Source organism: Miniopterus natalensis, chromosome 5, assembly GCF_054644295.1.
Source record: "Miniopterus natalensis isolate mMinNat1 chromosome 5, mMinNat1.hap1, whole genome shotgun sequence".
NCBI classification, from domain to species: Eukaryota; Metazoa; Chordata; class Mammalia; order Chiroptera; family Miniopteridae; genus Miniopterus; species Miniopterus natalensis.
Genome location: NC_142085.1, coordinates 33,616,156 through 33,633,955, shown reverse-complemented (window position 1 = coordinate 33,633,955; position 17,800 = coordinate 33,616,156). Strand labels below are relative to the sequence as shown.

The 17,800-nt window shown below is 33.7% G+C and overlaps 1 protein-coding gene across 1 annotated transcript in view; it reads right to left on the bottom strand.

The window, feature by feature from the left end:
* The window catches only part of LOC107531617 (regulating synaptic membrane exocytosis protein 1), a 161,365-nt gene that overhangs the window by 106,593 nt on the left and 36,972 nt on the right, over positions 1–17,800 (bottom strand). The window contains exons 12-17 of the mRNA XM_087817473.1: positions 14,205–14,358; positions 13,329–13,454; positions 11,595–11,657; positions 8,088–8,165; positions 7,653–7,766; positions 7,102–7,191 (exon numbers count right to left, since the gene is read on the bottom strand). Coding sequence (XP_087673599.1) covers positions 7,102–7,191; positions 7,653–7,766; positions 8,088–8,165; positions 11,595–11,657; positions 13,329–13,454; positions 14,205–14,358 — 625 coding nt within the window. The remainder of the gene's footprint in view (positions 1–7,101; positions 7,192–7,652; positions 7,767–8,087; positions 8,166–11,594; positions 11,658–13,328; positions 13,455–14,204; positions 14,359–17,800) is intronic.

Here is a 17,800-nt window from a genome sequence, read left to right as displayed (position 1 = left end):
TATGGAACAATAGGACTGGAAAAGTACCCCAAAAAGGCAAAGTGTAAATTCTTTGCTCATAATTTATTCTTCGCTTTTACAAGCACTGGAAAAACAAATTGTACTATAATATTGTAAGAAAATACGATCTGAAAACTTTTAAGTGAATTAAAAAAACTATTTGTGAAGGTGTTTGAAATATATTGAATGTAATTCTGTTCTTCTAAAATGTACTTGTGTTTTTATACTTATCTATACACTTTAAGTTTAAAAAGATGCATCCTTAAGAATATGCCTTATGTTTGAATGAAATAGGTTTAATAAGCCACTGGTGCTTATTTGATACTAGGCCTTGAAATTACTGGATCAAGTGGCAAAGATGAGGTGCGTAGATTTAATACAAAGTAGAAACAGTTTAAGTGGAAAAAATGAAAATGTTCTTTAGTGTATAAACAATGACATAAATAATTTGTGGGAATGCTAGCAGTTAAGTCTTAACAAGTTTTCTTGGAGAAAACTGCAGGACTAATTACTGAGATTTTAAAATCATGAGTAAAAACCACTGGTAAGTAAAAATGAGAAATATAGATAAGTGCCATACTAAAATAGCATTACCTTTTTTAAAAAGTATAATCTTTACTTGCAAAAGTAGTTCTCAATTGGTTAATCAGTTGGGTTTTATTTTGGCATTTACAATAATACACTTTTTTGTGATTAGCAGTTAAATAAGTGTTTGAAACTTGGTTCATTTCCTTGTTAAACTATCTTGAGATTCTATCTGTGTATAACCACAAATTAGAAGCAACTAGTCAAAAACTTAGAAGTGGCAATAAGGGACTGAACAGGCCAGATTTGGAAAATTCACAAATCAGATATGAACATTCTGAACAGGGTAATTTCTCTGGATACTGGCTTCCTCATAAGCAACAAGGGAAAACTGAATGGTCTTTAAGGACTTGTCTAGCTGCAAGATTTTATAATTATCCAAAGTGGACCAGTCCTAATGTTTCAAAAAGAAATCCAGCTGTTTTTTTATACCATTATAACTTGGCTTATTGGATGTATTAGACAATTTGGAGAAAGCAGCAAAGTGCTGCCAGGATATCTGAGGTCAGCTGGTACTCAATTCTGAAAGGCCCTTGGAAGCCTGTGTCTAATCCATCAGCAGGAGGTAGACAAGCTCGGCATGATTCAAGCAGGACTCTGAGGAAGCTGTAGAGCAAATAAAGCTATTCAACAGCAGAATTTGGACAGAAGAAAAAACTGTGTGGCAAGTCCTCTTAAATGTGTTACATGTTTGTAAAATTAAAAACACTTTCCATTAATTTTAAATTATTTAAACAGTTGATTAATCCAATATGAATGTTTTATAATGTATCTCTTCACTTTACTGCTCCAAATACAATAAAGAAAAATATTTCTGAAATAAGTGAAATAAGTGAAAATAATTACAACTACAGTGCTTTCTACATTGCTATATTCAGTCGTGTTAAAACTTATGTTGTTATTTGAAAACACAAAAATAGATGTGTTTTTGTAAAGTAATGAGTACTATTAACTCAACAGGATTCTGAATAACCTTGCTTCCTGAGGCAAAATTCCAGTCCTTGTGTTGTTTTTAAACACAAAAGTAAAGAAAAAAATTACAGAAAAAATGCTACAATTATTGAACATGCAGTGCAAGCTGCAAAAGAGAAAGGTGTACACTTAGAAACAAGCACATGTGAATGCAAGCTATTAACAGGCAATTTTCGAAGAAATATTTAGCATAATACATGTACACCTGCACACTCAAAGTCCTTCTGAATATGCTGATAGGCAGTACCAATATAAGAAATCTCTTTGCTTTCCCCTCACATATTTGATATCATGGGAGTTGGATCAATTTATACCCAATTTTTCCCCCAAATAATAGGTATTACATACATTTTAATATCATACATTTGTGAGCTGCAAATAGACTAGAATGTTTTATATATTTTTTAAATGTATGCAACTTCCTTATCTTTTCCTTCTATCACACCAAAGGACTAAAATCAAAACTTTGCCCCTGTAATTGAGCGACACACACAGCTTCAACTGTCATTTTTGTCTCAGACGCTCACATGGCAGGCGACACTACAGTTATGCATCCTGAGGCTGAACTAAACAGTCCCTTCTCGATTTCTCTTTCCAAACCAGCTTGCCTGTAAGTTACATCATATCAGGTATTCTAAATTCATTAATTCAGGAACATCTACTCCTTGGGAGTCCTTTTCATCTGGCTCAGAATAGGAAAGGAAAAGTTACCTTGAGGTCTGAGGGGCTGAATTAACAGGCTGTGCGCTCCTTGCATGAGGGAACTACAGGGTTGTGTTGTGTTTTGACGGGCACATCAATTATGCATAGTACAGAATAAGTAATAAATATTTGTAAAAATTTAAGTAGACAGTGAGATAAGACTGTAGGTTTTGTGGCAATACAGGTAAGAAATAATGAAAACCTTAACTAAGAAATAAATAATAGTGAAGGGACCCACTGATGAGCTATAAAAGAATTAGAACTGACAGGCCTCGGTAAGCAATTAAACGGTATTTGTCTTGTGGCTTTCCTCCCTAGCACTGATATACCTTAAAACAAATGTGTATGTGTTTAAGTGTGTAATTAATATACACACTTTCATATGTGCACATCTTTCAAGAGTGCATATCTATGGCAGAACATGACTAAGTAGTTCCATTATCTAAGAGAAATTATGTGGAAATATGAATCATTAGTTCCATAAATAGCACAAATGAAAATATTTGTGAACTATTATGATATTAGAAACCAAATTCAAACAAATGAAATAACTGATTATACAACATGTATTTTTATTTCCCATATATAATAATTTCCCATTATTCATTTTAGTCCTGGGGGGGAGTTAAGCGAGGTTTTAGAAAAGGTATGGTGATTTCATTTGCATTTTTGAAGAATAGGTAGAATTTTTAAGTGGATAACAAAGGAAATGGGACATTTTCATTTTAATGGAAAGAAAACTGGGGAGACAAAAAGTAATAAAAACTTGAGCTTAGGAGAAAAATTAGTGACACTGAAACCAGAGATGGGCTGTAATGTGATTAAGGTGAGGTCTGGCTGAGGGATTCTCAAGAGACTTGATAGGGTTTACTGACTCACTGAACATGAAGGAGGGGCAGGAGAAGTATTTCCAGGTTCTGTGGCTGGTTACATGCCAAGACCATCATATATGTGAGAAAAATTTAGAAAGTGTTAACATTTTGCCATAAAAATGTGTAAGGGGGAAAATAAGGAATTTGACTTAAACTCTGACGTACACAGGGTCTGGCAACTATAAATTTAGGCCTGATACTCAGGGGAAAGGGCTGGCCTGGCCAGTTACGGTGGAGTGTCGTCTTCGTATGTACTGGAGTGGAAACCTTCAACAGAAATATAATTTCAGGGATAGAATGGCTGGGGCAAAAGTGAGAAACTGAGGACAGTGCTAACAAAATACTTAACTTTATGAGACAGGAGAGGAAGAGATGCTTGCAAAAGCAGACTGTGTTGTAACAGGGGCATAAGAAAATCTGTAGAGGGTGCTTAAGAGAGGAGAGGTTCAAATGACAGGGTGGTTAATGTAAAACATTGCAAGATGCTGTCGGACAACTAAGGATCCAATGTAATCTAGAGAGGAGTTTCAGCACAGGGGCAGGTGGGAGGGAGCAGGAGTCGGACTGCAGGGTTACCTGGAGGTAAAAACCCGAGGTGTAAGTAATGACTGTCCTTTGTTGCGCGTCAGTAAAGCTACGATTTTTATGGAAAATCAAGGAAGAAAATAAAACCATCTGAGAGAAGAAACTATTCTCCAGTGGCTCTAGAAATCAGTGTCTCTGAATATTTAAGTGATAATTTGTTTTAAAAGCTGAGGAAGGTCAGTGTCAGACCTGTAACTTCCTCCCTCCTCGTCAGGGAGCAAGGGGGAGGGAACAACCTCCGACAGACAGACCCTGATAGAGACAAATGGAAAGAACAGGCCCAGGCCTCCCTGTAAACACGCAGGGATATTTGCTCGTGAAAAGACGGAGGAGTGTCCTTATTTATTAGACGTCTTTAGTAGGACGTAACTAGTCTTTCTAGATCTTTCATTGTAAATAAATTCATTATTTCTTGATTTATGGGTCATGACTGAATGGGGGTGGGGTAATCAGTAGTAATTGTGCTATTTGTGCAATAAACAAAATATAAACCGAAGGTGCACAAAGACTTAAATGGCTTCCTTTGCAAACGGCGCTTCTACATGCATTACTCAGACCGCATCTGCTAACCTGGGTCAGACCATCCTCAGAGGGAGAAAAGGTGCATGTGATGGCTTTCTACTCTGTCAGAAAAAGTGTGCCAACTGTGCTTGGTGCTCCTTCACTGAAATCCTTAGCGAAGTATGATGATGGGTTTTAAGTCCGATTTGACAATTTCATCATTGACATTAAACTTCATTTGTTTTAAAAGTTAGTGAAGACACTTCGGAAAGGGCATTGAGTTGGTATAACAGCATATAAATATTCATCAAAATGGCTTAAAATCAGCACATTGTTTAAACTTAATAGCTCACAAGGCTGTGGAAATATGTTATTAAGAATATGAGATTAGGTTTTAAACATATTTTCTCTAACATTTTATCTGCTATGTGTTTATTAGGCATTGACATAAGCAGCTCTCAGTTCGATCAGAGAAATTAGGTAACCTGGAAAAACCCTCTAAGCTCCCCTCTGCATACTCTCTGCACATCCTGTCTGGGGGGTTTTAGGTGCATTTTCCAAAGAGAAAAAGGTCACCACTGTTGATACTATTATGTTCTGCTTCAGAGCTGCTTATAGCTGTGTGCACAAAAGGGTATTTGAGGACCTTATCCACCAAGCCAATAAGCATCTACAACTTCTGTAATTTTCTTGATGAAAACTTATCTCACTTTATATCCTTTTTGGCATCAAAGTGACACCAAAAAATTAAAAATCATTGATAATACCAATTCCTGCCCCTTTCACTTTTTAATAAAACATTTCTTTTTAGTCAATGTATGGAATGAATATAGGTTTTCAATCACATTTTTCTTTTTCTATCAAATGTAAGTATAGTCACTTAGGCTTCATGATGGCCTGACCTATATGTTAACTGGGGCCAGGTTATTTTTCTACAGGTTGGCTGTTTTGAGGGTATTATCTGAGATTAAATTTACCAACCCATGGATTTGTGAACTCTGTGGCTTCAGTGTCACGAGGGAACAAATGCTAGGTAGTCTTCAGCATGCTAACGCACTTGTGCTGTCCAAAACAGCAAGCCACAAGCCACATGTGGCTATTGAAAAAAAAAAAGAATGCAAAATATCTCACTAATAGTTGTTAATTGATTACATGTTAAAATGATAATATTTCAGACCTATGGGTTAAGTAAAGTATTAGATTAATTTAATTTTAATTAATCTCAATAGGACAATTAGAAAATTTTAAATTGCACATGTGGCTTGCATTTTGTTTTTATTAGATAGCACTGATATAGATGGTATTAAAAATGTTAGAGTGGCCCTGCCAGCATGGCTCAGTGGTTGAGCATTGACCTATGATACAGGAGATTGAGGTTCGATTCCCAGTAAGGGTACATGCCTGGGATGTAGGCTCCATCCCCAGTAGGGGGCATGGAGGAGGCAGCAGATCAATAACTCTCATCATTGATGTTTCTATCTCTCTCTTGCCCTCTCCTTTCCTTTCTCGGAAATCAATAAAGATATATTTTTTTAAAATGTTGGAGTGGTGTTATAGTCAGAAGAGTCCACTGACTTAAGTTATTATACCGTTGTTTTAGTACTAACCAGAAATATAAGGCAATAATAACTGATTTTTTTTTTCTTGCTACTACTGTATTTATTTTTGGAGCTAACCTGTAACAAAAGAAAATAGAACAATTTCTATTGTGATTTTAGAAGAGCCAGTGTATAGTTACTTCAACTAAAATTCTATTACATATGTAAAAAATTACAAAATATAGTTAGATTGTATTTTTTCTATTACAAATTTTACAAGTATAAAAGAATACAAAGTAAAGTGATTTTTTAGTGGAATCTGACTAAGACACTAAAAATGGGTAGGTGTACTTGCACCTATTAGTCCACTGTATAAACATTTTGTAAATAAATGAATAGAATCAGACCAGAAACATTGCTAAAGAAAAGCTTTAAGCAGCCTCTGAAGAAGTGGGTTACAGCAACATGACTAAATATTTTTCTTTACTTGGTACACTTAGTATGCAAATTCCCACTGGAGTACTTCTAATTGAAAAGAGGTAACAATCATAACCAAGAGTATCAGTTATAACCAAGTTTACTGGAACACAAAGTTCCATCATAATGGAAGAATTAGCTGCTCACAATTAGAACACAGTGTAAAGATCACTGAAAATATTTAATTTAAAATTATAATTATTTACTAATCAATTAAATATTTTAAGGAAAATTATATGTGTATACATATGCATACATATATTTTTATTTATTATTTTTTATGCATTTTTTTTTAAGATATCAGGAAATCTATGGCAAACATACAATTTTTGTTGTTGTTAAAATATCATTCAATGTAAAGCTTCTATATCAAAGAGTAGTTTGGCTAAAAAGTGAATATAAATTCACAAGGGAAGTAGTCTACCTAAGTAGAATTCTTGTTTTTGGTTTATGGAAGATTGTTGTTAAACTTATAAATACTGTTTATCAGTGGGACTAACAGAAAAACGATCCTCCCCTTCAGATAACTCACTGGACCATAAAACATTATCAGCATACTGAAGGCTCCTTAGTATATAAACAAAACAACTAAACAGCAACAGAAGGGGAAAAGCAGCAGCCAGAAGCAACTACAAATTACATCACACCACTTGCAACAACATTCATGGAAATATGTGTATACGGGCCCTTAGGCTGATCCACATACACATATCTCTCCATAGACGTGTATCATAAGGCGAAGATGTGACAATTAGCAAAGTGAACATGAATGAATAAACCTGTGAGACTCACATGAAACAAAACCAAGTGACTGAAAAAAAAATCACTAGTACAAATGATAGAAAATTAAGAAAGTCTTCATTTTATACCTTTCTCGTTCTGGTGAATGCAAACTAGTATCTGGTCTCAAGCAGTTGGTACTAGCACTCCTAGCCCTGTCAAGGGAGGGCTGCAGTTCACTAGTGCCAGTGCATTGCATCCAGTGGTAGAAGAGAAAGACAAAGAAAACAAAGAAAGGAAGACCGTGTTAGAGAGTAAAGCATAAAATAATGTCCCCTTTACATAAAATGTAGAATCACCGTGATTCAGTTCATAAGGATGTGAAAGCTGACAGGATGACAAGTGCAAAATTTTGTTTAGAAAATGAAACTAAACAAAGATTATGCTTGAATTGCTTTGCATAATTTTTTTTTAAAAAAAGGCTTTCAGACTGAAAAATGAAACTAAATCACACCTGCTTATGGAAAAAAAAACGGTACAGAAAGCACTGAAACAAAATGCCTAAAACTTCATTACCAAGAACAGATGCCACACCAAAACAAAATGAAGGACATTGGAGGAGAAAAATTTACAACTCAACTCTTTTGGTTCACAACATGAGACAAGGGAAGTGGAAGGTAAGGCTTCCACGTGTTCTTACCTAACCAATATCTCATCAATAAGTCTCGATACTTTTGAGTTAAAGCAGTTATGATGAAGGGGAAAGTCCTGTCTAGTCACTGATTTGGTTTCAGTATGCGCAGGCAGAACTGAGCTTTGCAAATTAAAATCACCCAAAAATAAAATAATATGAAATTAATTATCATAATTAAAATCAACAGGTAAAACAAGAAATAAATGACAAAGACGACAGCTAGAATTCTGACATTTGAGTAAGATTTCATGTAGGGAAATCTTCTAGAATTCAGGTTTTATCATTGGAACTATTTTTAGATACCATTAATTGAATGTTTCTCTGTGTATAGTTAATTTCAAGGGAAATGCTAATGCTTTATTAGAATGTAAATTTGATATTTTTAATAGGCAAAGGATTAGGGATTAGTTTGTAAATGGAACTCACTGTTATGACTCTTACCTGTAAATATTCCAGTGAGAACCGTTCTCTAACAAAGGCATCTTGGGAGGTAATGTTTTATAGTGACTAACAAGATGTCTGGAACATGGCCACACAAACACTCAGGAAATAGAAAAATATATATGAAGCAAATTTTACTAGAATATGAAAAAGTGGGAGACCTATAAAGCTACAAACATTGATGGTTCTTTTGTTTTATTTCTCAAAATAACCACAGTAATTATTTGAAGGTAGGATTAGAATTATTAAAATATGGAATCATAGACATCTGTCTTCATAATTAAATTACTCAAAATTACAATTTAATTGCTTTAATTTGAAAAGTATCTGCTAACCACACTATATGAATTACCAATATTTAAATTTACTATGTAATTCCTGATTTAATATTATACCTGCTTTCATGGGAAGTAAACAACTTGTAGTTCAAAGTACTAGTACAAATTTATGTCATTTGGAAATTAAAATATGAATAGGAGTTAATACTCTAATAAGTCAATAGCTGACCAGCATTACAGGGATGAGGCTGATCCTGGCACTCAACTGGGTAAAGAAAGAAAATAGCAAAAGATTAAGGAGTGATTCTAGTGAAGCAAGTTTTTTCATTTATAATCTTCTAGATCCAAATCCAACCATAAGTATAATCTATCATTGGAACTTGGGTGAGATGGCATTAGATGCAAACCAAAATAGGAATTCTGATGTGGGAGATAACGGCCACAACAAAGCCAAACTTTATCTGAATTCCTTTAAAATCAGTGAGGGTTTCTGAACTATCTATACCACCAAGAACAAACTAGGTCCAGTTAATCAATTACTTTTTTGATAATTTAATAATTTCTATAAACTGCTCACTGCGAAATTCCACTGTCCATTTTGGCCTACATTATAGCATGACAAATAGAGAAGGGAATAGCATTTGCTGAGGACATACTAAACATCAAACACCCTACTGGTTTACTCATGTTTATGCTAATGGTGGAATCCAAGGAAAACTCTCAAAGCTGAAGTTTAAAAATGTATTAGATTACCATATTCAAGCACAGACTGGTGACAAATCTTTCTGAAAGTAAGGATTCTGTATGCTTTACAGACAACAGTCTTCAACTCCTAACCTTAGGCAGCTATCTTTAGTAACAGGTTGCTGTATAACTTTTCTAAGCAATTGATTCAAAAGTGATTTTTTTTTTCAGGAACACTGCAACAGGGATCAGCATAGAATGGGACTATGAACGGAAAATAGCATTCAATTTACAGTATGAAGGCCTAAGTTCCCGCCATGGCTTTGCCACTTATTGGCTGTTAACCTGGGTAATTGAGGTCAAGTGGTTAAGCCTTTTTCTACCGGATGCTGTGAGAATTAAAGGAGATACCAGGTGTAAAGTATCTAGGGCACAGTCAGGCAGCCACAATATTTTCTGTACAGCACTACTTTCTTAGGACATATTTTATGAAAAAGAGAGTTTGATGGTTAAACAATGTAAGAAAAAATGGCTTAAAGCATATGAGATTTCTTTAGTACGTGACTTCAATATGCTGTGCGTATTAAATCTCCAGGGAAGGGCTTTAATTAGCAATGTTTCCACAATCGCTTTGACTCACAGACTTTTACTGGTGGAACATCACGCAGGAACAACTCCTCAGAACATATTTTTTGAAAAACTAGTTTAGTGGAAAAAATCAAATAAACCTGATTTTTGATTCTCGCTCTGTTCCTTATCAAATTAAACTTTATCATCATTCCTTATCTTTAAAATGAGAATAATAAGAATAATATTAACATATAGTTATTGTCAGGAAATTGAGATAAAGTAAACTAAATACTTAGCACTGTGCTGAGTACTCAATAAAAGTTATTTTCCTTGTATTCTGGGAAAGACTAAATCCTCAAACTTTATTCTGAAAATTCATAAGTGAATATGATATAATGTATTTTGAAGATAAGATTATACAAAATGATGAAACTACTGGTATATCATATTGTATAAATCCTGATATTTCATCTTTAGAAGTAGAAAACAAGAAAACTAAGACATCATATTTAGTTATTCTGTGTAGACTATTGGTGTGAACATGTTAGAAACGCCCACATATTGGGTGCCAGGCCACACTAGATGCTTAATAAATATAAAGTTTTTAGTTTTGTTTTTGTTTTTTTTACAGTTACTCAGATCAACAGGACTATGAGAAAACTTTCTGAATTTCTAAACAAATCATTCCTAATAACAAACTATTGATCAGGAAGAACCACTAACAGTAAGCCTGGGCAGTTGAGCATTATAAAGAATGAGCTAATTTTTTACAATATTTATGATTTTATATATTTTCCCTTATTCCACAAACAGAACTAATATTTCCTCATTTTTTCCTGTGGTACTACAAGCAAACATGGCAGTAGTTGTCAATGGGATTATTTTACACATATAAAATGTTAAAACAACTCTTATAAGCAAAATCATGTTTGCATTACTAAGCAGAACCATGTGTTCTATGTAGACACAGTAAATTCTGTATCTGTTCTTGCATTGCAGGGATTCCAGTTAGAGCTCTTTCCTACTCACTTTTTATTGCCCATAATATTTAGAAGAGTTTGTCTCTGTGTTAGCTATTTCACTTCCTTATCTTCTGTTAACTCTCAATGGACAACAAATATTTACAGGCTGAGTTCTATGAGTAGTCTGTAAGAGGATTTATTTTGGATGTGAAATCCAAGATGTGATGACATGAAAATATGGTATCAGGTTCTAAGCTCCAATTTAGCGGAGAATATCACATCCCTTTTCCTTCTCACCTTTGAAAAGACATCATATTATTCCATAACTCTATGAAAAAGTTTGCACTGCAGCACTTCTGAACTGGTGTGATGAAGGAAGGGAAGGTTTATAGGTTAGCAAGTCAGATATCCTTTTTTTTTTTTTTATCATGAAGGAAGTTGAAGCTCAGTAATTAAAACCGGGTAAGCAATCAACAGAATCAATTTTTCTGAAAGCATATCAATCACAAAAATAGAAAATGACTAACACACACACACACACACAAAAATGAACTGATAAAGATTTTATTAAAGGCAAACAAAATATAAACAACAGTGGATTCCAAAAGGAAACTTAAAAAAGGCTAAAAGAAAAGGCAAACTTATAATTATAAAAACAAGGACACTGCCATGCACAGCAGATCAGACCCCTTGTGACTAGACAGGTGTATGTGCTGGGCGGGGCTGCTCACAGGGAGCACCTAGAACTTTAACTGCAGAAGCTGGGTCCTCAGGTTTAGAGGCCCGCCAGCCTCTGCATTTTTTGGTAGACACCTAGAAGAGTCGTCTGCCTGGATCAGAATTAAAATATATTTGGAAGCTTTTCCACAAAAGCTCCATATAAAACGAAACACATTTTGAATGCTTGGGAAGGTAATTTGACTTCTTTGTGATGACAGCACTCGGGGAGAGACGGAGGAGCAGCAGAATGGAGCGCACCACACACAGGCACCGAGAGCGACCCCTGTATTTACCTGGTCGTATGCAGGCACTCTGCACTTCGTCCTCGTTTTGCTCTGGGCAGCATGAGAAGCTCACTGCACGGACAGGATGGGGGTGAGTGAAACAGATAAATCATGAGGCATTAAATGACGCGGGGTGTGCCAATGGTATGCCGGTGAAGACATGAAAAGGGAAGAAACCAGATTGTCTGCACTAGCATACTTGCTTGAGAAGTTAAACAAAAAACATGACAGCATTTTAAAAAATTTAAACAATAAAGTACAAACATTATGATCAAAGTCCGAGCTGTTGCTGATTGGCAACTGCATTTTAAAGGGATTGCACAGAATATTGAAACAAAAGAAAACCAAGCCTTCTCAAAATAAGATGTAGAAATCGATTTCCAATTCTAGACACCTGGGTTATTTTAATAACTTTTGAAAGGCCTATAAAACCTGGCGTTTCTGATACTAATGGGAACCCTAAAATTTTACTACTTATTTTAAGAAACTTAAATTATGATAGTTTTCTTGGCTTTTACAGCCACTGAAAATACAGTATCACATATTATGTTTCTCTAGCAACCCAAGAGTATATTTGACTAAGATTATTTTAGTCTAAAATTGATACTTTTTATACATTCAAATTAATTCCACTCTCTTGAATGCCCTGGTCAAGAAGTCCATTTTCTTCCTCCTCACCTAAATTCATGGTGACTCCAGTGAACGTTGACAAAGTGGCCCTCATTCAACTCAACTCAACTCAACTCAACTCAACTCAACTCAACTCAACTCAACTCAACTCAACAACTCAACTCAACTCAACTCAACTCAACTCAACTCAACTCAACTCAACTCAACTCAGGCTGAGCAGGGTGGAATACTATTCCTCAGAGCAGTTCCTGTGTTTGTACCCAACATAACTTCTCCCTCTGAAGGTCATCACGCCCCTTCCCACCATAGGATGACAATTAGGAAGGTAAGAAGCTTTATTTGACTTCTGTATCTTTAATGACATGGCAAAAAATCAATCATTTAGCACCGCTATCATTCTCCTACTCCTCCCTGAAAGTTTCTTTACTTCAAACAGAGAAGAGAACATTCAATACGGAGGGTATTATGAAGTCTTAAATCATATCCTGAGCTTGTGGTCAGGCATATTATTGCAGATATGTGGTTAATTTGAAAAGAAAGTCTGTGGGCATGCAAAATAACAGAGTCACAATGTAGATTTTTAGTAATTGTGTCCAGGGAGTATTTTTTCATAAGAAAAAATCCATCTCAATATTTTCTACTTTATAGACATTTTATGGAAATATATTTTATAAAAAGTAGGTATATAAAAATCTTGTTATTGATGTTCTCACAGAAACTCTGCAATGTTGTCTGTCTTTCAGATGATCTGCATCCAAAATCTTTAATAACATAAAATACATAATTTCATAATTACATAAATAACAATCCAAATACTACAATCGAAAAAATATAAAATATTTGAAAACTGCTTATGTATGTAGGCTCACTTCTATAATATAGACTAAATCAATAGTAATCTGTACATTTGAAACTAGCTAAACATACGTTTGGATTTTTTTTTAAATAGTCTATATTATGACAGTGTAATATTGTCCAAGTTGTTCCATAAGAGAAGTTCAGCTTTGAGTGATGAATTACTTTTACTCTCTAATGTGTTATGCCAAGATATCTATCATACATTAAAACAGGTCAAAGAATGTGTAATGTTGAGATCATAATTTAAACAAATACCTGTCTTGTTCAGATAAATACTGACTATCCACATCTCTGGATCTGTGATCAACTGGACTTCTAGAGGCATCATGGTGTCTGGTTGGAGAACGTGACCTTCTTGTTGGATGAATTTCATCTAAACTCCTGAAATGATTACAAAAAAATCCATATGCATCAAAGAGGATCATCTTCTTAAATCAGGCAGGCAGACTTATAGGGAAGAATTAACAGTAACTGGCAAACAACTGACGCAGCTAGAAAAGTACTGGCATCATAATCAAATAACTACTTTATCAATGGCTTTTAAAGGTATTTCTTCTCAATGAATGCTCTGGCTGGCTGCACTTTTCTAACCTTCTTTTGCATTTCTATCAAAAAAGGACCAGTTTTTATCTGCTTATTGAATTAAAATTTTAGTCAGGGTCAGAGGAAATAGAGTGCTACATTACTTATATTTTATACACTTTTCCAAGCATTTAAAGTTACTTCACAGAGACAATCCTGAATTTCTAAAGAATATGTCCCATGGCTTAATCTCATTTTCTTTGCCACTTTTCTCCACAGGCCTGATTCATTATCATACAATTTCTCATAACAGGAGAGAAAAATAGCAAACAGAATACAACAGTTATTCAAAAACAGGGCTTGGGACATAAACTTCTTTCACTCCTTGGGAAATTTCTTGAGATTAATGAACAGAATGTTGCACAGAACAGAATGTTGAGATTAAAGAACAGAACATTGGGTCATGAATAAAAAGGCATTTTGCCTACAAATGATTCTGAAAAAAATAACTTGATTGCCCAAACCATGATTTCATTTCAGACAGAAGCCTGTGGTAGTGTTATAATAAATAAGTACTGCCCGGAACACTGAGCCCGTTTCCAAGCCTACCTCTGTAATGGCACATTTGGTAAACGTGAGCGCGGCCTTCCCTGATCATCGCCGCGGTGAGGAGACACTGAGCGTGAGCGGTGATGAGTTGTTCTTTGCTGTTCTGGCACAGTTAATGTTGTAGATTTACTTTCTCTAGCACTAGACCTATAACCTACTGGTAAGAGTACACACAAAAAAATCAGTCAGTATTCTATAATGTAAACGTTAATGTGGATATAGCAAATTATATCTAAAACAGCCCCTGACCTATGAAGATACATGACATGCAATCAGTATTATTAGCTTTATCTTCAAAACTATTAAGTGTACATACACAAAGTGTAACATATACATGCATAAGAACAGGTTACAGTTTGGCTCAAAGGTTCCATGAAGATACTGAGTACAAACAGGACAGTTGATGCCTCAGATATTATAATGAGTTGGGATACTATTTTAGTTTAAAGAATGAATGAATGAGTGACTTTACAACAACACAAATCAAGCACTTGACAGTGAACTATAGTTAATTTACAAGTCAATGCTTAGAAATTTAGTGTCTCTTTAAATGTTATTGAATTTTCTTCCAAAGAATAAATTATTGTAGTTGAATTTCAGATGGCTTTCCTAATAAGAAAATGAAAATGTCACTCTGATTTTAATTAACAAAGAAGAGTAGCAGATCTTCACTATCACAAATACTGATCGTTAATTCTGCAAACCACAGACAAAACTGCAAATTTCAAATGAAAATAGTGTATTGGTGGAGATGACTATGACAATAACTCAGAGCGAATTAACTTTCCCAAAGAAACAATCATCAAATTTACCCCAGACTTCTCAAATTATCCCACAAATGTGTTAGTAGTAACATTAATCAATACAGTTAACATAATATCAATTAAAAATAAACTTTAAAAGTCATTTTCTGTTTATACTATCTCTGATTTTAAGATAAAACAGTAATCTGATATCCATAGTTCCAGTTTAATTGAATTTTTTAACAGGGTTATTGTTTCCTATTATTAAAAGTAAAGTAAAATATTCTCTTGCCAAAGAAAAATAATTATATTTACAACTACATAAAATGTCCATGAACCATGAAAACACTAAATTTAATTGGGCAGCCTGAACTGTTGTTCATTTATTTATTGATAAGTTCCACATTATTTTTAAAATATGCCATGAAACATCCTTATTAAAGACAAGCTAAAAATCTTCAACAGTTTATTTTTTGTGGTTGTATCATCTTTTAAACTAAGCTTAACTGAGAAGCAAGGTCTTTAAACATTTCATAAAGTGCAATTTGACAATACTGAGACCTTAGAAGCTCAACCATGTTGTCACTCTCTAAAAATATAAAAACCAAATAATATAACCATAAATGCTATAATTTCATATATTTTCATTTTAAAATAAAAATAATAGCTATTATTTTCAGTTTCATGCATAAAAGTTTCTTTGTTGTTGTTCAGATGTATAAATTGTAATATTAAGCCTAGAAAAGAGACCAGCTAAATTTATAGCTAATGAATTTATTTTGCAGCTTACTATAAAAAATAATGACTATTTCCAAAGATATTTAATCCAAAGTCTAAATTACTTAAACATTTTAAATTAACATTTGGTATATTTTGATAACATTTGGTATTAATTATACAATAATTATAGAAGGTCAATGTTGAGTTGAGAGCACCATTTCAAAAGTTCAATGAATGTTCAAGGTATATCAGTAGAATTTTCCAATTTGGTATAGTTATTATCAAATAACTCAGAGAATTTAGATGTCTTGCTGTTGTTAAAGGGTATAATTCATTTTTGTTGGATTCTTTGCATTATATAGAAATTAATGTCTTTTTTAATCCTACCTTAATATACATACATAGTTCTTTGTCTGCTTTTTACAAAATAATTTGGTTTTCTTCATGTTATGTTTAATTTATTGTTGACATGTACTCTATCTTCAGAAAAAGGTGGGAGAGAACTGCTATTTTATGCATATTTCTTAAAATATGAAATTGGCTGAAAGTTAGAGGCTTTTTCCACTTTCTGAATTTGCATAATGCTCTGAAAAGTTGAGATGGCTAGATGTCTTGTCTCAGGTGAGGGCACTGTGTTATGGTTATTTTTCTTTTTCTTAAGCAGCTAAAATTGTTTATTTTAAATAACAATAAGGCTATGATAACTATAAAGTTAATAAGATGTAGTTCTGTAGGCCTCAACTGCTTTCAGAACCTTAGATTTGATTAGAGAAAGGAAGCAAAGCATCAAACAAGAGCACTGAACCCTGGTTCTAAGAAAAACCAAGGTAGTAGACAGTTTAAGGGAAGGTCGAGATAGAACTTTTAACTGAAGCTTCAGAACTTCCATAGAACATATACAACCAGAAACTTGCCTAAATGCATTTTTTAAAACATATGTAGAATTGGTATTTACATCTAAACAGATTTCTCTTTATAAAGGATGCTAGGAAATGTATTGGTAATCAACCTCTAAAAGTATACGAGAATGTGTCAACGTGCTTGTTCATTAACTTATCCCTTGACTTTATTTTAGCTTCTTGCCCTTATTTTACCAACGCTCGTCTTTCCGCTTATTTAAAATGTACATTTAACACTGAGTGGCTTGCTATATTATATTAGCCACACATCTTTAGAAGGTACCATATGCTCACTTTGGATCAATAAAGAATATACTTGAAAATACAAATAAATTACATCATCTCCTTTATTAATATATAAAGAGACCTCTGGGTCATAAAATATTAATTATTGTTTATGTAATTTATTAGTTATATTTTATTAAAAGTTTGTCTCATTACATTTTAAATGCTAAATAAAAATGAATATTTAAAATGATAATTTAGACCCTGCTTCTATATGATAAAAGAAGTTATGTAGTTTGCAAACACCATGACATAGTATATCTCAGTATGGAATATAAATACATTTAGAATCCAGTGTTCTTTTGTGGTATCTAAGCACTATTCCATCTTTAGTGGGTGCCGTAACTCCCATTTTGGTTGCTGCCCACAGAATCTTCCAGGGAAAGAAGAAGAAACTCACCACCTTAGTATTTATTGAATTGGCCTTTTATTAATTCATTCATTCACTATCCTGCCTCAGCATAAAACATGAAATTTTAAGTGAATACATGTTAGAACCACCCACAGAAATAAATTCTATTTAGGTGAATTGGTAACAACATTAAAGCTGATTAATAGTCAATATTTTTGTTAGAAAGGTTTGATGGCTTCCTACAAGTAATCACCTGATTCTTACTTAAATGTGCCAATGGACTTGACATATAATCACTTTTCTCTTTTCAATTTCATTAAAAAAGCACAAACAACAGTCTGTTAAACTTTGTGTTAAAGTTTCTGTGGGGAATGTGCCTAATTATTATGATATTTTTAGAAATAAACAAACACAAAGAAAAAAGAAAATAAAATACTAAGTGTTATATCCACTATTATCCAAGATTATTTAACACTCTCACTGATGGTCTGATATCCAAGAGTAACATCTAAGTATGCAGATATGTACACCACCAGCTTTATTGTTCTTAGAAATGTTTTCACTTTAATACAGTGATTAAATACTATGTTCTCTCTG